At 38.3% G+C, this 22,219-nt stretch overlaps 1 protein-coding gene across 1 annotated transcript in view; it reads left to right on the top strand.

The window, feature by feature from the left end:
* The first annotated feature begins 280 nt into the window (after positions 1-280).
* Positions 281-22,219, top strand: part of LOC123245265 (ubiquinol-cytochrome-c reductase complex assembly factor 2) — a 39,201-nt gene continuing 17,262 nt past the window's right edge. Inside the window, exon 1 of the mRNA XM_044674083.1 lies at positions 281-564. Within this exon, the coding sequence (XP_044530018.1) occupies positions 427-564 (138 nt within the window). The 5' untranslated portion in view covers positions 281-426. The remainder of the gene's footprint in view (positions 565-22,219) is intronic.

The following is a 22,219-nucleotide window of genomic DNA, read 5'->3' as shown; positions in this document are numbered from 1 at the left end:
ATAACCCTATTGTTTGACCCTGGGCAAGTCACTTCACCTGTTGGCCTCAGTTTCCTCGTCTGTATCACAAGCCTCAGAAAGAAATGGAAAACCACTCTAGTATCTTCGCCAAGAAAATCCCAAATGAGATCACGAAAAGTCGGACACAAGGGAAACGATTGTACAATAAACGTGGAAGGCAAAACATGAATTAGACCGGATTTGACTCGACTTAACACTTCTTTATTGAACGTAATGTGAGTAAGGAAGAGACTTAATTAAGATAGGTGTGTAGCGCCCCTAGTTGGGGGGTAGTAACCTGGAAAGACATCAACTGCGCGTGCGCGCTCCCCTCCCTCCTCCTTGCTACGAGGCCTTAGCGCGCATGCGTCCCTTTGCTTCTATCCGGCTCTTCCCCCGAAGGGGCGGCGAGCGCAGGGGCCCAAGATGTCGGCCAGCCGTTACCGGCGTTTCCTCAAGCTCTGTGAGGAATGGCCTTTGGACGAGACCAAACGGGGCCGAGACTTGGGCGCTTACCTGCGGCAGCGGGTGGCGCAGGTCTTTCGGGAGGGAGAGAACACCCAGGTGACCGAACTGTGGGGTCCCGCCTAAGCGGAAGAGCGGTTGGGGGGAGACCGAAGGGGTGGAAGGAGAGGGCAGAGTGGGAGGGACCGGGCAATGCAGGTGGCGAACCGAGCGCATGCGTACTCTTTTCCTCACTCGTGGGGGGCGGGGCGAGGTGGTGAGTATAATGCGTGAGTATTGGGCTCGAGTCTGCACGGACCTTGTAGTGCCCGGGGCTCTTCCTGTATGATCCTGACCGGTTCTCGCTCCAGGCCCTATCTGCAGGATTCCCGAGAGTTGAAAGGGATCTTAGAGGTCGTGTAGCCCAACCTCCGAGAAAGAATCTCGAATGTAATCCCTCTGACAAGTAACCATCCAGCCTGCCCCTTGGAAACCTCCAATGATGGGGAATGCCCTACTTACCAAAACAGCCTGTTCCACTTGGCGGCGTCTCTCAGTTGTTAGTTTTCCTTTACAATCAACCTCTGCGATTTCCACCCGATGAGCCCAAGCCAAACAAGTGATAAGAACCCTTACGTTAGTTAACTAATGCCTTAGGGACAATAGCAGAGTGGCAAGCGCTCTGGACAGGAACATAGGACTGAGTTCTAGTTATGGCTCACCATTTGGGCAAGGCATTTTATCTCTAGATCCTAGGGTCTTCAATTGCAAAAGGAAGGAGTTGAGAATACACTTTTACACTGCTTACAGCCCAAATCTTCCCATTGTGTTGCACTTTTGGGCACAGTTTCTGTACTCGAGTCTGTGGTGATATCTGGCCTAGATCCAATTGTTGGGTTATCTCAGCTCCTTAGTGGGGAGGGGAGTAAGGAGTGGACCTCAAGCCCAATCAACTCTTTAGGGTATGGAAGAACTTATACGAGTTAATGTATATAAAGCATTTTTTGAACCTTAAAACTTAAGCATACACAGTCAGGCATTGGGTGTAATGGTTAAGAGCATCCAGCTGCAGATACCTACCATTAACTTCCAACTACCCCAGTTTCCTCATCTCTAAAATAGCGGTAAAAGCACCTAACTCATATAGTTATTAAGAATCAAATGGTTGCGTTGACCTGTAATTTCCCTGCTATCTAAACTGAGGAGGCAGTGCCCAGTTGTTGGTGTCCATCTCCCCACTCCTAATATCACTTTGTATAGTTTTTATATTTGCTTCTCTGCTAATCTGTTTTACTCCAGATAGAATATAACTCACTTAACAGCAAGGATTGTTCTGTTTTTGTCTTTGTGTGTTCAGCCCCTAGTATACTGTCTAGCATATTATAGATATTTAATAAATACTTGTTGAATGAAGAGTGAATGAGAGTATGTGTGCCTTCTGTGGCTATATGACTTGATCAAGAAATATTAAGTATGGAAAAGGGGTCAGTGCTGCTCTATATTCAACACAAACCTCAGGGTAGCTCTTCCTGGAGCAGGGGCAAGGACGGCAGCAGCCCTTCGGCTTTGGAATTGTTTATCCTAACTGCTGATCCTAGACCACCTTGCCATTATCACATTTTGTTATATGTTCTCTTGTGCATTGCTGTTAGACCATATACCTGTTTGCTTTTTAAGCTGGCCTCTGCATTTCTTTGGTGTTATTTTAACCAGTCTAACTTAATAGAGGCATTGTGGCTTAGTAAAGAGCTGGACCTGGAATCAGGAAGGTTCAAATTCCAAAACTAATTAATACTTATTAGCTATATGAACATGGGCAAGTCATTTGTGTATTTAAGACATAGGCAATTCAAAGATTTATCTACCAAATATCAAAGACTTATCTCTGAAACTATTTAAGACAGGGCTAGGTAGGGGTAGTTCTCATACTGATGGGGCAGCGCTTGGCTCAATGGATAGAATGAATACTGGGCCTATAGTCAAGAAGACTTGACTCCAAAGATGGCCTCACACACTTCCTGTGTGACCCTGGGCAAATCACTTAACATCTGTTTGTCCTAGTGTCTTCATCTGTAAAATGAGAATAATAGCGCTTACCTCCCAGGGTTGTGAGGATCAAATGAAAAAATAATCATTGTAAAGTATTTAGCACAGAACCATGCACATGGTTAGCACTAGGTAAATGATAGATATTATTATTAATTATGATGATGATGAAATCAGAATTTCACTTAAAAAAGATCTAGTATAATCTGTATTTAAAAAAAAAAGACTCTAATTCTATATGACCAGAAAGTGGTCATTCAGGCATCTACTTAAAAATCACCAGTAATGGGAAAACTGCCCCCTCCTGAGGTAGCCTCCTTTACTTTGGGGCAGCTTAGACTATGAAGTTCTTCCTGACATCAAGCCAAAATTGACTTTTGGAACTTCTGCCTATTGCTTCTAATTCTGAAACTTGGCTCTAAACAGAGGCTGAATGGCCAACTCTATAGTGTGTGGATTTCTTTTGGATATGGTTGTCCTAGATGTCCCTTACAGCGCTAAAATTATATGATTCTGTGCATATCTCTTCCATATAACAGCTCCCAAATACTTAAAGATAATTATGGTCTCTCCTCCCCACTCTTCTTTTCAGGCTTAATATCAGCAGTTCCTTATTCCAGTTTTCATGTGGACTTAAGTCCCCTCACCACTTTGTTTGCCCTCCTCTGGACACTATTCAGCTTAATAATGTCCTTCATAAACTATGATGACCAAAATTAAACATAACTTTTTCATCCAGAATAATACCTCACTTTTGGCATATAGAAGGCACTTAAATGCTTGTTGATTGGTTAACTCAGTGATTCCCAAAGTGGGCGCCACCGCCCCCTGGTGGGTGCTGCAGCAATCCAGGGAGGCAGTGATGGCCACAAGTGCATTTATCTTTCTTATTAATTGCTATTAAAATTTTTAAAAAATTAATTTCCAGGGGCACTAAGTAATTTTTTTCTAGAAAGGGGGCGGTAGGCCAAAAAAGTTTGGGAACCGTTGGGTTAACTGATTGAATAGCCTCTTTTGCAGAGCTGGAAACAATCATAAGCTCTGCCAGATTTTAAACTTCAACTTCAGTTTTACAATGAAAGATGCATAATTGAAAATAATATTCCAAATATGTGGCAATAAGTTCAGTTCGGACCATGTCAGAGTACAGAGGGACTTATTTTTTGCCTATTCCTGAAAGCTCTTGTCTCCTTTAATGCAATCCAAGCGAGATCACATAGTTTTTTTTGTTTACTATACATGTGTTTACTCCTTACTTGTATAGTTAATATCTTTCTCAGACAAACTGCTAGGCCTATCTCCCCATCTGGTACATGGCAAGTCAAGTTTTGGGATCTAAGCATGAGAGTTTATCCTATTCTTAATCAATTTCATCATGGTAGAGCCAGCCCAATGCCCTGGCCTATGCCAAGATCCATTTGGAATCTGGTTCCTCTGTTACCTGGGGTAGTGCTTCTCCCTCCCAGCTTTGTGTCATCAGCAGATTGGATTAAAATGTTAATCTATCCATTTTTTCCCAAGTCACTGATAAAAATGTTGAAAGCCTGGAATCAAGCCCTAATCTCTGTGATATACTCCTACTGACCATTTGACATTGAACTACACTGTAACCATCCTTTGTAAACTATACTGCAACTACTCAGCCAATTCCAAATGTATCAAATTATACCATATTCTTGCTCTTACTTTTCCATATTTTTATAAGAATAGCATGAGATACTTTATCATATGTTTTGCTGAAATTTAGATAAAGTATAAAACTGTATACATTATTCTCCTGATCTAATAGTTAGGCAGTTTTATTCTTAAAAAGTAGTAAGTTCAAAAAACAAATAAATACTAGCATTCTGTGATCAGTGCTTCCTTTTCTAAATATTCTCTAACTAGCTCTTTAAATATCAGTTCTAGAATTTGGGTAGGAACCAAGGCCATGCTCACTGTCCTATAACTTTCAGAGTCTGTTCTCTTCTTCTCTTTAGAAATTAGAATATTTGCCCTTCCCCAGTCCTACAGTTCTTCACAGTCAATTATTTTTTTACAATGAATTAGTCATCAGTTTTATCTATTAGTTCTCTTAGTACCAAAGAATAAAGGTTATCTAGACCAAGTAATTTGAATTCATGAGGGCACTTACATGCTTCCCTACCATTTTTTTTAATATTGAGTATCACCTCTTCATTAGCCTTTTTTTTTTGCTCTTTTGAGTTCAGAGATCATTCTCCTTTTTAGAAAAAATCAGAAACAAAATAAGATTTGAGCCTCCTCTTAGAAGTTAATTAGCCTTGTTCCATTTATCTCAAGCAGAAATACCTCTTTGATCCTTCTCTTTTCCCCTAAATGCCTTTAAAACAGACAAAAAAAAAACCCAAAAACTTTTGTGTTGTCCTAAGCTTTTTTCATCAACTTCAACTCTTGAGTTTTAGCACTCCTGACTTACCTTATTGTACCTTGCCATGCTTTTGTATTTATCCTGTTATCCAGCCTTGCTTCCATATTTTATACCCATCTTTTTAAAAAACTAAGTTCAGTAGTGAGTTTCTCAGTGTGATTACATCAGTCCCTTTAGACACTTCCAGTTTTCCTCTATCTCAGAATTGTTTCCTTTTGTGTCTAGGATTTCCTTCTTGAGAGCTCCCTATCTTTGCTAGTATGATTTCCCCTGTAGAATTTTTAATGAATCTTTTGAAATGCTTCCCAAAATCTAGAGTGTATGTCCACCTTAACGATGCCCTTTATAAACTGTGGTACTGAGAAATGAATGTAATACTCCATATCTGGAGTAATACTGCAGTGTGTGACATGTAATAAACGTTTAATAACTTGCTGCTTCTTAATTGCTTGCATGTGAAAAGGTCAGACCACCTTTGCTTTCCTTTCCTTTGCTACCACAGACACCAAGAGAAAGTGGTCACATCACCTCACACTTGGACTATAGCCTTTTTGGTTGGCCTCTCCTGCCTCAAGTCTTTCCCCACTCAGCTATCATGACCTACCTAAAAGCACCCTCCCTATTCAATAAACGCCAGAACTTCCCTATTACCTTCTGAGTCAGATATAAAATCCCATTTGATTTTTTTTTTAACTTTACCTTCTATCCTAGAATCAGTTATAAGTCTATTCCAAAGCAGAAGAGCAATAAGGACTAAGCAGCTGGGTTTGAATGACTTGCCCAGAGTCACACCACTCTTCTATTTGATTTTTAAAGGTCTTCCTAACTTCGTCTTGTCCTGCCTTTCCAGTTTTCTTACACTTTACCTCCCCTCCATGTACTCTATGATTCAATGGCATTGGCCTCCCTGCTATTCTGCATGCCTGGAATGTTCTCCTTCTTCCACCCCCTGGCTTTCTTCTAGTGTCGCCTTTCCAACCATCTTTGGAAGCTCTTCCCAAACCCCCTTAAGGCATGCACCTTCCCTCTGAGATTATCTTGTATATAACTTATGTGTTCAAAGTTGGTTTTTGTTTATCATCAGAGGGCAAGAACTATAACCCAGTGATTAGCACAATGCCTAGCATAAAGCTGTTGTTTTATCTTTCAGTTATGCCTAACTCTTTCTGATTCATGGACCATGCTATCCCATGGGTTTTCTTGGTAAACTACTCTAAGAGTGATTTACCATTTCCTTTTCCAGAGGATAAAGGCAAACAGGATTAAGTGACTTGCTGAGGGTCACATAACTAGTAAATGTCTGAGGCCAGATTTGAACTTATGTGTTCCTCATTCCAGGCCCATTCTTCTCTCCACTGAACCATCTAGACACCTCTATGGCATAGCAAGCACTTAAAAAATATTTGTTCACTGACTTGTTAATGGACAGACTAGTGAGCACTTCCCTCCAAAGTACCCATTACTTCTATTCCAACTTCTATTCCTTCCTTTTAGTAAGTACCATATCCAGAATAGCCTTTCCTTTTTTGGTTTCTTCACTTGTTGAAGGATGAAGTTACCATTAAATTGAGTAAAGAACTTATTTGCTGTACTTTGACAGTTAGAGACCTCCAGCAAATGCCTAGATGATTGAAACCCCCCCATCATTCTGCTATATCATGCTTCTGTGCCAGGTTCGTAATGTTTTCTGATTTACCATTCTTTCTCTCCAGATGATCTGTATTTTGCTCTGATGACAAAATTGCTTTTGTTGCTTTGTTGATCTCAACTCAGATGCTCACTATTATGATTCCCTGCTCAGTTCCCTGGGTTGTCTTATTTTATTTTTATTTTTATATTATTATATTATATTATAAATTAAAATATAAAATATACCCATGTAAAGCCATATACAAATCACAGGTCCTATCCCACCAGTACTAGTGATACTTATGAGACCTCTAGATAGGGAGTTCTTAATCTTTTTTGTGACATGAACTCTCTTTGACAGTCTGATAAAACCTACAGTCCCCCTCTCAGAATCATGTTTTATATGCATAAAATGATATGAATAAGATAACAGAGGAAACCATTTATTTTGAAACATTATCAGAATATTTTAAAAAACAAGTCTGACCTTCTAAAATCTCTCCACGGACTCTAGGTTAAGAACCTCTGATCTAGATCATCATGTTTGTTGCCTAAACTTTGTGCCTTTGATGATGTACATGAATGCATCTGTGTCAGGTTTATAATGTTTTCTGATTTACCATTAGCTCTGTATGTTTGCTAAAAACTTTAAACTTTTATTTTATTCCTCTAGATTATACATTTCTTGAGGATAGAATCCTGTCTTTTAAAAATTCTAACAGTCTCTTTCTCCAATAGTCTTCTCTTGTTCTCAATAAGTTCATTTAGTAAGCATCATTAGCACCTGCTATTTGTACTGTGCTTGATACTAGGGGTATACACAAAAGCTGACCAGACCTTTCTCTGGAGAAGCTTGCATGCTATTGGGAGCAACACTGAACACAAATAAGTAAATACAAAATACATATGAAGTAATTTCAGAGTGGAAGGGCACAAGCAGAGCAGTTCATACATAGAACCATAGATTTAGATCTGAAAGGGCCTGAGAGGCTATTTGATGCCATTCCTTCTTATTTTAGAGGTGGGAAAATAGGCTGAAGAGAGAGGTTAAATAATTCAGTTGGGTCATACAGCTAATGTCTACAGTAGGATTTGAACTCATGTCTTCCTGACTCCAAGCCTAGCTTTAGGTTTGCTACTCATTGAGGATCATAAGAGGCCATCTCTAGGAAATGGCATATGAGCTGAGCTTTGAAGTAATAAGCTGGGGATTCTGTGAGACAGGTGAAGCTCAAGAGGTCATTTCAAGTATGGATGACAGTCTGTGCAAAGGTAGAGTTAGCAGATGAAATGGTGAGTTCTGGAACTACCAAGTAGACCTGTTTGGCTAGTTGTAGACTGGGTGAAAGAAATGGGCAGTATATATATATAAATAATAAATGATAATAATAAAAAAAATGATGGAAACAGATCGTGAAGGGCTTTGAAGCCAAATGGATGAATTTGTATTTTATCTTAATCAAAAGAAACCTTCTGAAGCTTTTTGAGCAGGAGAATGATATGAGTAGAAACCTGTGCTTAGATAGCTATATGGAGAGTCTGGAGGCTAAGGGACCAGTGAAGAAGCAGTTATAAGCTAGGTGAGAGGTAATAAGGGCCATGTGAGTGGAGGGAAGTGTATTGATGTAAGGTTTTGTGGATATAGAATTGATAAGACTTGATGACTATATGAGGTATCATAGGGAAGAGTCTAGGGCAGCTCTTAAGTTTGTGAACCTGGAGGTCAGGAAGGATGGTCATGCCCTTAACAGAAATAACAAGGAAGAAGGGAGAATTTTCAGGGAATGATGCCTTCTCTGTTGAACATGTTGAGTTTGAGGTGCCTGCAGGACATCTAGCTAGAGATGACCAATAGGAAGAAAGGGTTTGGACACAGTAAGTGCCTAATCAATGCTTTTTGGTCATTGCTATCAGACATCAAGAAACCTAAAAATAACTGATTAGGCAGACGGAATGAGAAATAAGAAACAACAAAGTAAACTATTCAAGTATTTTAATGCCTTCTATCAATGTTCTAAGCTTCATAGGAAATGCAAAGATACAATATGTATATATATATATAGTCTTGCCTTCATGAAAATTTCAGTTTATTTGGGAATACATGAAATGATGGTGTGAAAACTGGTTTCATCATAAGCTGATAGTGGGTGGTCTTCTCCCTTAAAATGTTGAGATGAAATCTAGCGAGCAATAAGAAGAAAACAAATCAGCTCTTTCCAGAAAATATTTTCTGATAGAATTAAGAGACTAAAGTTTACTAATGACCACTTTGGATGTTAGTGAAAGAAGGTCTAGGAATCTTCTTCCTTTACTGTCTCGTTAGTACTTGGCTTGGAATCACTGCCACAGAATTTGATCCAAATTAGTAGATGCAAATAATAGTTCAGCAATAGTTGTTAAATGTTTGTAAAGAGCAAAAACCTAGTAGTACTTTGGGATAGCATCAGTGGCAATGCCCAGAACCAGTATAATGAGGTGTTCAAATGGACAAAGTTGAGTTTATTGATTCACCAAAGAGTTTGGTTTCAGGACTAGAAAAATTTTAACTTCAGGGGGAGACTGGCAGCTAAATAGGTATATTAAAATGAGTAGTATCAAGTGACTCGGATTTTTGTAGAAATTAATGGATGGCTATAATGCCTGTCTTTTCCTGGTTTTACCAGTTGCTTAGAAAGAAGATAATGTGAGAAAATCAGGCTTTTTGTACTTAACATTTATTTCTCAGTTAAGTTGAACAATTAGACAACTCCTGTTTCAGTCCTCTTTCTCTCTCTTCCCCCCACTCTCTTTTAACAAAACCTTTACCTTCTTAGACTCAATACTGAATATTGATTTTAAGGCAGAAGGATGGTAAAGGCTATGCATTTGGGGTTAAGTGACTTGCCCACGGTCACACAGCTAGGCTGTGTTTGAGGCCAGCTTGAACCCAGGTCCTTTCAGCCTCAGTCCTGGTGCTCTATCCACTGTGCTACTTAGCTGTCCCAGTCCCCTCTTCTTTTCCACATAATCAAAGCCAGCTTCTTTAATGTTGAAGAAATTTTAGATCCGTTGTCATTTTGACAGGGGAATAAAGACCATACTTTTTTTTTAATTAATGGGAAGAATTATGCATGCTTTGCATTTGTCAACATAGTCATGCCTTATTTTTATTACATGGGTTTAATATGTTGTTTATTCTTACTGGAAAACAAAGCATAAATGCTAAATAGAAAACCAGCCCTTAGATTCAACAGTGAATCCCAGAAAAAATTCTGAGAATTGTCTCAATTTATATCTCATTTCAAGATGCACTTCTGGACAACCCACATGCCCTCTTAAATTAGCCAGTGGAAGACAAAGTGGTAAGAAAGCTGGAGACCTCCTGTTGCATTCCAAAACACTCCACAGACCTCAAAAAAAAAAAAAAAAAAAAAAGAACAAATGTAAAGAAAATGAATGCATCACATAATTTTAGAACTGGAAGGGACCTTTAACATCTTTGTCTTTTTAACATGCAAGCTTCTCAAGAATACCTGTTTTCTGCCATGCTGAGAACTTAATAAGTGTGAATAACAATGTGGAGGGTGGTGACAGAACTACTGTAATTGTTGACTTAACAACTAGAAAATGAGCAAGTTCTTTTAATGAGTTTATTGGGGACTGAAGCCGATTTCCAAAAGATCTGTAACTACAAACTAACACCCACTATGTAAGCCTGAACAGAAGAACTATAAAGTCTATTACTTGCCCAAAAGTCTCCCAGGAGAACTGTAAATGATATTGTATATTGTCTTTAAAATAAGTATACAAATTGTTATGATTTTCTGAATTTCTCTAATGAGAGTTCAAAAATTTTTATATGTATATTTATCTTAACTATCATTAAATTCATGTTTCATATAGTTTTGATAAGGATATCAGTAACTAGCATGTATATACACACCAAAAAGCATTTACTAAGAATCTAATTTGTGCTAGACACCAATGATATAAGACCAAAACAAAACAGTCCTTGCTTTCAAGTAACTGACATTCTTAGATGGGTGGGTGTCAGGAGAGGAAACATGATCACAGAGAAGTCAATACTAAAAACATATACAAAGTATTTTAGAATGGTGAGCAGAACTAGGGTCTAGGGCTATCAGTATAATCCTAGGTAAGATAAGGCATTTGGGAGAGTCAGTTGGTGAATGTTAGCTAATATGATTTAGTTAGTGAATCTGATCAGCATTATTTCATGAATTATTCCAGCAGTGCTTGGTGGCTTGGTTCAGGAATAATGGAGAAGCCCTGTGATAAGAACAACTTTGGGTAAAGGATTTTCATGGTGGGAACAATAGCATCAGATAGCAATGAGTTCAAGGATATTCAGGTATTCACCTTATTGAACTCCCACATGTCAGAGGCAAGACTTCAAAAGAAGGGACATGAGGCTAAAACAAGTGTGCAATGGGAAGGACAAAGAGCAGTATGAGTAGGAGAGAAGTATTTGGAAGAGATAAAAGATGGAAAATTGTGATCAGAGAAGGGGAATTTCAGAGTTAAAAATCTTAGGAAAAATTTTGGGATGATGAGCTTAAACTACATCTATGGATGGATGGTTAAATAGGTCATAGAAATTGAGAAAAATAAATAATCAGGAGGTCCATATGCTAGAAGGATCACCATCCCAAATATTGAAGGGATTGGGTTAAAGTAGATGACTAAGTTAGGTGCTTAAGTCAAAGAGGAAAGAAGATTGATGTGGACATCTATGTGACAATGATAAGAATATAGAGTACGCATTCTCCTTGTTCTAGTCCAAGGATTAAGCATCAATCATATGGCTTCTTTAGGATAAAGCAAATTTCACTTAGCTTCAGATAATGGAAGGACTTAAAATTTCTAGGTTAGAGAATGTATTAACAACATAGGTGATAGGGAGGAGGATTCCAAGGGGATAAAATAGAAAATGTGGACAGAAAAGGATTGTGATTAGGGAAGAGGAAGTATGAGGCAGATAGGAATGAGAGTTTGGTAAGAAGTAGTAATTATAAATTACATAGTTTTAAAAAATGTTTTACAAGATTATTCTTAATGATAATACCGTAAGATATTCTTAGTTCCATTTGTAGATGAGGAAGCTAAAGTCAAATTACCTGCCCAAAGTCACAAAGCTAGCAGTCTGGTTTTAAACCCACATCTTCTGACGCTACTACCAATGTTCACACAGTGAAAAAAATATTGTGCCACAGTTGCCTTCAATATTACTTACCATTATCTAGAGCAGTTTTGGTGAACCTTTTAGAGACCAAGTGCTCAAACTGCAACCCTCAGGCTGCATGTGAGCTGCCTGCCTTACCCCAGACAGGGGAGGGAGGAAGCGCTCCCATTGGGCTGCTGGGAAGAGGGGTGGGTGATGTAAGAAATAGCATCAGGCAAGTGGGAGGGGAATAGCCCCCTCTGGCACATGTGCCATAGGTTCGCCAACACAGACCTAGTGTATAATATAATTAAAAACTCAGGTCTCACATTACTTGAAGACCATTTTCAATCTGGTCCCAGTTTACTTCTCCAACTCTTATGTGTGCACACCAAAGTGAATATAGCCAGTGTAATTAATTAGGGTTACAGTAGAAAATCTCAAAGCCAGTGTAAATCCTCTCCAATCTAGCCTCATCAACTCTTGTAACTCCCTACCCTTCTAACACACACGGTACAAATTTACTATCAGCATCTTTCCCCATGTTATATCCCTCCTTTCCCTGACCTATCTCTGCCTATCCAAATCCTGCCTTTCTTTCAAGGTATGCCACATGGCTCCATTAACCATTATTTCCACAAACACAACCCTGAAGTCATTTTAGACTCTCCCTCCCTCTCATAGCCAGTCATTTGCTAATTCTTGTAGATTCTGCCTCTTAGCCTCTATCACATTTTCCCCCTTCTCTGAACCCAGACAACCTAATCCAGATTTCTTTCCTAAACCTACTTTATAGACTTTCTTCTCTGCCAAATGGATATTCCTAAAACCTGTCAGGATAAATCTGTGATAATGAAAGACTGAAGCACAAAAGGGCCAAATTAATTAGGCCAACATCCTTTTGTAAGAACCAATCCCATGGTTCTTTCCCAGACCAGAGATTTTCAGAGTCTATGGTGTTATGAAGGGGTGGGGCATAGACTTAGTCATACTCCTATAAAATTGTCTAGAAGGTTCTTTATCTATCACTCTTGTACCAGCAAAATCCAATACCAGGACCTCCATCTTTCATAACTGACATCTTATTCTGCTTGCTCATTGAGGATTAGTCATTAGTCTTGCACAGTAATATTCTAAGCCTTGAAGTCTTAACACTTGGTTACAGTGTTATACTCCTAACTATAAATCAATAATCCATAACCAATAATCAGTTTTACAATCCCAAGTCTGACCTTGTTTGCCCCCACCACCTCAACCAACTTAGAAGTCATCCATAGCCTCTTGACTCTAAGTTAAAATACAAACTCTTCGGCCTAGAATTCTAAGCCCTTTGCAAGTTGACTCTGACTTACCTTTTCAGGTTTATTTTATATTACTTCCCTTCATGCACTTGGTATTCCAGTTACATTGCCTTCTGGCTGAACTTGACATACCATAACCCACCTTCTTTCCTGCCTATGTACCAGCTGCCCTCTGTGGACATCCCCTTGACCTTCTAATATCCTGAGTTTCCTTCATGCCACTTTCTACTTTACTGATCTCCCCCCAAATTGTTCTTGCTCCCTCCTGAAATAACTTTGTATTTTATTTACCTGTGACCACATGATATGCAAGAACTGTTTATTTTTGTCTGTCTCCTCAAAACCTAGCTTGGTACCTTTGACATAGCAGGTGATTAGTGCTTTTTGAATTGCATTCAAGGCCAAAACTTGTCTTACCTTATCTATGAAATCTTTTCCCCCCTTAAATTCACATAACACTATCTTTTATTACTTTAATTTACTTTAACATTTATACTGCTTTATATTATTTAATTGTTTACATATACATCTTGTCTTCTCAACTAGATCATAAGTTTCTACAAAGGTGCTTTATTTTATACTTCTTTGTCATTCACAGTGCCTAACTCAGTCTTTAACACATGCTATGCCTAATAAATATTTTAATAGAAAGGAATAAAGATCTTATAAAGGAATGAATTAATTCCAGAAATTCATTACCAAGTAATGAAAGCCTTTTCTTCCAAGATGCTCCTGTACGGAACTCTGATCTACCTTAATTAGCAAAGCAATTTGCTATACCCTTTTCTGAAAGTATTTATCTCTTCTATGTCTAGAATGGGTTCTCTGCTCTACCAGTTGCTATCACTATCCAGAATTCAATTTTGAAAATTGAAATCAGCGCCTGCGGCATTGGTGTAGATTTGTATGTATAAAAGTTTAATATGGTAAAGAGAAATTTACTGACGCCTGAGCAAGGGAAATGCAAAAGGAGCAAAAATAGAGCTATAAAGGACATTTTGTCAGTTGAACATCTATTTTATTCACATTTAGTGAGCATTGCTGAATTTTTCATAATGCTACTACTGCTGCTTTTTTTCAGGTCTAGTACATCTATTAGTCCTAAAATTTCAGTCCTCATTAAGTATGAATACAAAATCAGATAATCTAAAGCTTACAAGTGATATTTATAAATGTTAACAGTATATATCATCAGGAAACCCCAGATATGTTTATGCTGGATCTGTGAACACAGTATTTGAAAAAACTGTTGGAATTAGATTTGTAATGAAGGTCTCTCTAGAGTAAACAGGATAATTTTTATTGTTTGCTGAACTCAACTTTGAAAGAGAACATAGATTTGGCCATTGTTCCATTTCTTTTTGAGCAGTTGGTAGTACTTGAAATTCTTTGAGAAACTAATTCCTTCTTTCCTCACCTTTATTCCTGTTGATAATGCTACCTACCTAGTTGTGTACCCTTTTGGCCTGTCATTCATGACCTGAAATGTGCAACTGGAGAATAATAGCTAGCCAACTTATTCTTTCTAAATATTGTAAATACTAAGTACCATACAAGCTGTTTAAGTGTATATCTCTTTGCCCCAGCTAAATTCTAGTGATTTTAGCACTTTCCCCATATACCTAAGAAAATCTCAGGAGGTCTAAGTTAGAAAGTTAGACACCTTATTCACATCATTGATTTTCTAGAATTCAAGGTGCTAACAATCTTTTACTTTGGTACAATCCTTTTCTGCCCTTTTGCTGTTTGCCTCCACTCTCTTCTTAGTTCACACTTTAGTAGTCACAGAAAAGCATGGAAGGGTTTTGTCCGGTGATGGTGATTAGCAGATTTTCAGTTTGATGGTCATAGAATCCCAGGATTTCAGAGTTGGAAGGGACCTTGGCAACCATCTAGTTTAATCCATACCTCCAAAGAACCCTCACAACAGCACATAGAAGTGGTTATACAGCCTTTTTTTGAAGACTTTCATTAAGGAGAAAACCCACCAATTCCCAAAGCAACCGTTTTTCTCTTTCTTTGTCTGTTACATTAAAATTCCCAAGTAGCATCCTCCCTTCCTCCTCTCACTACAGAAGACATAATTTGACAAAAAAGATATATGTACATTTAACTATGTCTTGCTTATTTCTAATTATCGATTTTTTCTCGGGAGGTTGACACACACACGACATTTTTCAAACAATATTTTCTATTGCTGTATATAATATTCTTTTGGTTCTGCTCTTTCAGTCTTCATAATTTCATGTATGTGGGAAGCCGTTTTATTTATTAAAGCCTTTGGAGAAATAGGATCAAATTTAGGGCCTGTTATCTGGATTCCCTACGTGACCCATCCAGGCTGAGGCAGTCTTTGTCTTTGGTCCTGGTCACCTGAGCCCCAAAAGGCTCTGGTACCAGCAGGTAGGTTAATCCAAAATCAACTTGATCCCTCCAAGAAGGCTATTAGGAGTCATTTAGAGAAACAGAGTCTGTAACAGATATTTTATCTGGATCCCATTACAAAATCATCGGCAAGTAAAACTGTGTGTATGATTTTCTGCACTGCATGTCAGGATGCAGACTGAATGGGCCATCTAAGATAAAAATCTGAGGCTCCTCTTTTGACTCAGTCTTTGATCCCCACCTTTTTTACAATTCTTATTGGAGAGCTTTGAAGTGGCAGACCAGCATCTACTGAGTTAATGATTCCTTTCCTAACAAATGTTAATTAGATAAGAGTGCATATTCAGATTAGAACTGGCTCCTTTAGGATTTGACTGGTGAACATCTCCCTGGGATATTTCCTCTCCCAGAATTATCCCCACTAATTGATGGTTGGAATTTGGCCATTGTCTTGGTACTTATACCTTTACTCTTTAGACTTTAATGGGTTATGTATGATCTGTTACCCCTTCATAGCTGTGTTCTTTGTTTGAAACCAGTATATAATAAACTCCCAAGCCCACAGACTTTGGGACAGCATGGGCTAACCACTAGTCTAGTTGTTCTCATTTTCTTTCTCCTGCTTTAACCATCCTATGCCACCACGCCGCTCAGGACCCCAAAAAATCATATAGAGGCATGGCTCCCTATACATGTAGGTCTTTCCATGGTTTGTTTGTTTTTTTTTTTTAAACTTGTTCATCATTTCTTACAGTGCAGTAGTATTCCACCAAACTCATATACTACAGTTTATTGCCATTCCCCAATTGATGAGAATCCCCTCAATTTCCAGTTCTTTGCCACCACAAAAAGAACAGCTATAAATATTTTAGATAATATAGGTTCTTTTCCTTTTTCCCTGATCACCTTAGGAAATAATAGTGGTATTTCTGGGTCAAAAGGTATACAGTTTTTTAACTCTTTGGGCATAATTCCAGATTGCTTCCCAAAATGTTTGGATCAGTTCACAGTTCTACCAACATCATATTAGTATCCCTATTTTTCCACATCCCCTCCAACCCTCCAACATTTATCATTTTGCTGATCTGTTAGATATGAGATGATATCTCTCAGAGTTGTTTTTTGGTTTGTTTTTTTTTTTCTCAGAGTTGTTTTTGATTTGCATTTCTCTAATCAGTAATGATGTAAAGCATTTTTCCATATAGTTATATAGCTTTCTTCATCCAGAATCTATCTGTTATTATCCCTTGATCATTTATCAGTTGAGAAATGGCTCATTTCTTATAAATTTGACAAAGTTCTCTATATTTTAGATATGAGACCTCTATCCAAGAAACTGCTTATATTTTTCCAATTTACTGCCTTCCTTCTAATCTTAGCTACATTAGTTTTATTTGTACAAACCTTTTTAATTTTTTTTTATTTTTATTTTTTAATTTTAAACCCTTAACTTCTGTGTATTGACTTATAGGTGGAAGAGTGGTAAGGGTAGGCAATGGGGGTCAAGTGACTTGCCCAGGGTCACACAGCTGGGAAGTGTCTGAGGCTGGATTTGAACCTAGGACCTCCTGTCTCTAGGCCTGGCTCTCAATCCACTGAGCTGCCCCTAAACCTTTTTAATTTAATGTATTCACAATTATCCATTTTCCATCTCACCATATTTTCTGACTCTTGTTTATTCATAAATTCTTCTCCTGTCTGAAATTCAGTAGGTAACACATTCCCTCATCTTCTCATTGTTTTTAATGATATCTCCCTTTACATCTTGGTCATGCCTCCATTTTTATCATATCTTGGTAAAAAATGTAAGATATTGGTCTATATCTAGTTTCTGCCAAATCACTTTCTAGTTTTGGCAACAATTTTTATGAAGTAGTGAATTCTTATCTCAAAAGCTTGAATCTTTACTTTTGTCAAATAAAAAGTCACTATAATTTTTTTAAACCCTTACTTTCCATCTTATAATCAATATTATGTATTACTTCTAAGGCAGAAGAGCCTTATGGGTTAAGCAATGGGGGTTAAGTTACTTGCCCAGGGTCACACAGCCTGAAAGTATCTAAGGTCAGATTTGAACGTAGGACTTCTCATCTCCAGGCCTGGAGCTCTTTCCACTGAGCCACCTAGCTGCCCCCTACTATATATCTTTTACAGCTGTTTATGACATGTCTGTTCCATTCCACTGATCTACTTTTTTTTTTTTAAATGGCATTTACAGTGTGTGGGGTGCTTTATCCTAGTTTTATTCATTTTTTTTTTAAAACCCTTGTACTTCGGTGTATTGTCTCATAGGTGGAAGATTGGTAAGGGTGGGCAATGGGGGTCAAGTGACTTGCCCAGGGTCACACAGCTGGGAAGTGGCTGAGGCCAGGTTTGAACCTAGGACCTCCTGTCTCTAGGCCTGACTCTCACTCCACTGAGCTACCCAGCTGCCCCTGATCTACTTTTTAAGGAAGTTTTTTTCCTAACATAAATCTTCATTTGGCTTTTCTGTAACTTCTCTCTATCATTCCTACTTCTTCCCACTGGGCCTACACAAGAACAATTTAGTCTCTCTTCAATATAACTACTTTTCACTTCCAGATCTTAATGTCCCCAAACATTACCTCTTTCCTCCACCTTTTCTTTTCTAGGCTAAATATACATAGTTTATTTAACTAGAAGTTCTTCACCATTCTAATTCATTATTAAATGCTGCTCCATGGTACAGTGGACAGAACACTGAGCCTAGAGTCAAGAAGATTTCAGGTACAAATCCACTTCAGATACTTCCTGGCTGTGTGACCCTGGACAAGTCACTTAATCTCTGTCTCAGTTTTCTCATCTGTACTTTATGGATGATAATAGCACCTGCCTCTCAGAGTTGTTGTGAGGATAAGTTGAGATAATATTTGTGAAACACTTTACTAAGCCATTATTGTTATTATTCTGGCTGCCCTCCTCTGGGCAATCTCTAGATTACCTTTCTAGAATGCAGTATCCAGAATGTGCTCTGGCCAGACTCATATCTGGACTATCACCTCCTTATTCAGTTCAGGGTTCTAACAAGGGACCATTAACAAGAGAGTTCATCTCAAATCTCCTTTTGAAATTCTGAACAGCTGTAGAAATTGAAGCAAAAACAAAGGAGGAATCTAGATTAGAAAGAGCCTAAAGGAAGAGGGTACAGTTAATAATATTGACAAGGGCGGAATGCCAAGCAGGATGTGGAAGAAGAAATAGATAGCCTAGAAGAGCTCTTTAAAAACTTTTGGTGGAAGCTGAAATTGGGTGATTCAAGGAGAAACTTAATTGGGAGGAAGCAGAGTCATTGGATATCAGTTATGTGCCCCAAAGCTTGGAAATAAAGTGGAAAAGATGGCGAGAATGTAAGGTTGAGGGGAAGGTTGAGGCCTATGACTTCATTCTTATAAGTATTTTCTCCAACAGGATGATCAAAGCTCTCCAACGTGCCTCTTATGCTGTATATTTCAAGACTATGTGCCATAAGTAATAAGAGTTAGCATTTCTGTGTTGCTTTTTAAGATTTGCAAAGCTCTTTGAATATGTTATCTAACAATAAGGGAACAAAAATCTTCCTCTAGTTCTTTTAATTTGTTGAGGCCTGCTAGTAAAACACTTAAGCTCTGTTGCTTCTAATTCTTCCGTATTATTGATCCACCTCCTTTTTCAGTTACACACATCCTTGAATAGGTGCTATAGATGGACAAGGACCTCAATATTCTCCAGGTGACATAACTTGTCTTTGAATTATAGAAACTGTACACCAACTCAGCTATGGATCTTGGTCCTTGTCTTTGAAGGCCTACCTGCTTTGCTTCTCTTCTCAGAGATGGACACATGGGAAGATATTTTAAAATAGAAAGTACTTGTTAGATATTTTCTGGAGATGAGAAAACATGGGTTGTGGTTAATGAGGTTTTCATGCTTGCCATTGAGGGGCATGAAGAGTAAGTAGTCACTGACTATAATTATTTCCATTCTTTTGGCTTATATCTCCCCGCCCCCATGCTTCTTTGGATAGCTTGAAAATTGATCCCCGAGTGTCTTTAAAGTTATGTTTCACTGCTCCATTCAACTCATTAAAGCTATGAGTTGCATTGTTAGAGAAAGTTTCCTTACTTAGAATCCCCAGTGCCAATGAAATAAAAGGTCTGGTCACAATTTGAAAAAATATATTTGTCGGGTCCAAATAATCTTCCCTACTTCATCTTCTAAATGCCATAAATACTTTCCTCATTTAGAACATCGGATACTGAGGATATAAAGACATAGGAATTAGAGACAGAGGAGCTCTCAAAGATCATTTGTTGATAACTGTATTTCAGTATAATTAGTTTCCCAATTGCCATTTTCATATCTTTTGTTTTATTGATTTAGAAGCATTATTATGAGAAGGGGTCATCAGACTGCCAAGGGGAATCCATGTCACAAAAAAAAAGATTAAGAACCCTTGATCTAGTCTAATCCTTTTTTTTTTTTTTTAAATAAGAGGCTAAGACCCAAAGGTTACCCAAGTAGTAACCAGAAGAGCCAGCTACGGCTCTCAAACCAAATTGACAACCAAAGCTTCTCAAAACAAATGTCCTGATCTTAAAAGGGGGAGGATTGGATGAAAAGAACTAGAATCTAAGGGGTGCCTATTAGATGGACTGAACAAATTGTGCTGTATGAATATAATAGAATATTATTGCATTGAAAGAAATGCCAAAAGAGATCAGAGAACCCTGGGCAGCATGAACTGACTCAGGATAAAGCAAACAGAACTAGGTAGAAAAACAGTTGTTAAAAGGACAACAACACTGTAATTAAAAAAAAAAAAAAAAGCCAAGCAACTTTGAAAGACTTAAAAATAACAACCAATAGGAGTAGCTGATAGCACAGTGGATAGAGAGCCAGGCCTGGAGACAGGAATTCCTGGGTTCAAATTTGGCATCAGACTCGTATTAGCTATGTGATTCTGGGCAAGTCACTTAACCCTTACCACTTTTCTTCCTTGGAATCAATACTTAGTGTTGATTCTAAGACAGAAGGTAAAGTGGGGTTTTTTTCTGTTTTTTAACAATCAGCCACGTCTGTAGGATCTATGCTAGAGCATGTTTTCTACCCCACTTATAATGGTAGGGCCATCGAAATATACATTTTTTTCCTTTTTTTTTAACATTTATTAATAATCATTTTTAACATGGTTACATGATTCATGCTCCTACTTTCCCCTTCACCCCCCGCTCTCCCCCCACCCATGGCCGACGCACATTTCCACTGGTTTTGTCATGTGTCCTTGATCAAGACCTATTTCCAAATTGTTGGTGGTTGCATTGGTGTGGTAGTTTCGAGTCCACATCCCCAATCATGTCCACCCCGACCCATGCGTTCAAACAGTTGCTTTTCTTATATGTTTCCTCTCCTGCAGTTCTTCCTCTGAATGTAGGTAGCGTTCTTTACCATAAATCCCTCAGAGCTGTCCTGGGTCATTACATTGTTGCTGGTACAGAAGCCCATTACATTCGATTTTACCACAGTATGTCAGTCTCTGTGTACAATGTTCTTCTGGCTCTGCTCCTTTCGCTCTGCATCAGTTCCTGGAGGTCTCTCCAGTTCGCCTGGAACTCCTCCAGTTTATTATTCCTTTTAGCACAATAGTATTCCATCACCCACATATACCACAATTTGTTCAGCCATTCCCCAATTGAAGGACATACCCTCCTTTTCCAGTTTGTTGCCACCACAAAAAGCGCAGCTATAAATATTTTCATACAAGTCTGTTTATCTATGATCTCTTTGGGGTACAAACCCAGCAATGGTATGGCTGGATCAAAGGGCAGGCAGTCTTTTATAGCCCTTTGAGCATGATTCCAAATTGCCAGCCAGAATGGTTGGATTAGTTCACAACTCCACCAGCAATGCATTAATGTCCCAGTTTTGCCACATCCCCTCCAACATTCATTACTCTCCCCTTCTTTCATTTTAGCCAATCTGCTAGGTGTGAGGTGATACCTCAGAGTTGTTTTGATTTGCATTTCTCTAATTATTAGAGATTTGGAACACTTTCTCATGTACTTATTGATACTTTTGATTTCTTTACCTGAAAATTGCCTATTAATGTCTCTTGCCCATTTATCAATTGGGGAATGGTTTGATTTTTTTATACAATTGCTATAACTCCTTGTATATTTGAGTAATTAGACCCCTGTCAGAGTTTTTCGTTATAAAGATTTTTTCCCAATTTGTTGTTTCCCTCCTGATTTTGACTACATTGTTTTTGTTTGTACAAAAGCTTTTTAGTTTAATATAATCAAAACCATTTAATTTACATTTTGTAATTTGTAATTACAATTTGTAATTTGTAGCAAAACTACATCTGCTAAAGAAACTGCAACCTAAAAGTAGGGGCAGCTGGGCTAGCTCAGTGGATTGAGAGCCAGGCCTAGAGACAAAAGGTCCTAGGTTCAAATCCAGGCTCAGACACTTCCCAGCTGGGTGACCCTGAGCAACTGTGTGACCCGTTGTCTACTGGTTGTGGCCCTATGCTCCTAGAATGGAGTCCCAGGACAAAAAAAAAAAAATTTTCTCTAACTCTTGCTTGGTTTTAAAATCTTTCCTTTCCCAGAGATCTGACAAGTATACTATTCTGTGTTCACTTAACTTATTTATAGTTTCCCTCTTTATATTCAAGTCATTCACCCATTCTGAATTTATCTTGGTGTAGGGTGTGAGATGTTGATCTAAACCTAATCTCTCCCATATTGTTTTCTAAATTTCCCAGCAGTTTTTGTCAAATAGTGGATTCATGTCCCAAAAGTTGGGCTCTTTGGGTTTATCATACACTGTCTTGCTGATGTCATTTATCCCCAGTCTATTCCA

Source organism: Gracilinanus agilis, chromosome 4, assembly GCF_016433145.1.
Source record: "Gracilinanus agilis isolate LMUSP501 chromosome 4, AgileGrace, whole genome shotgun sequence".
In the NCBI taxonomy this organism is placed as follows: Eukaryota; Metazoa; Chordata; class Mammalia; order Didelphimorphia; family Didelphidae; genus Gracilinanus; species Gracilinanus agilis.
Note: the sequence above shows the minus strand (reverse complement) of the source record. Positions and strands in the feature narration are given on the sequence as shown.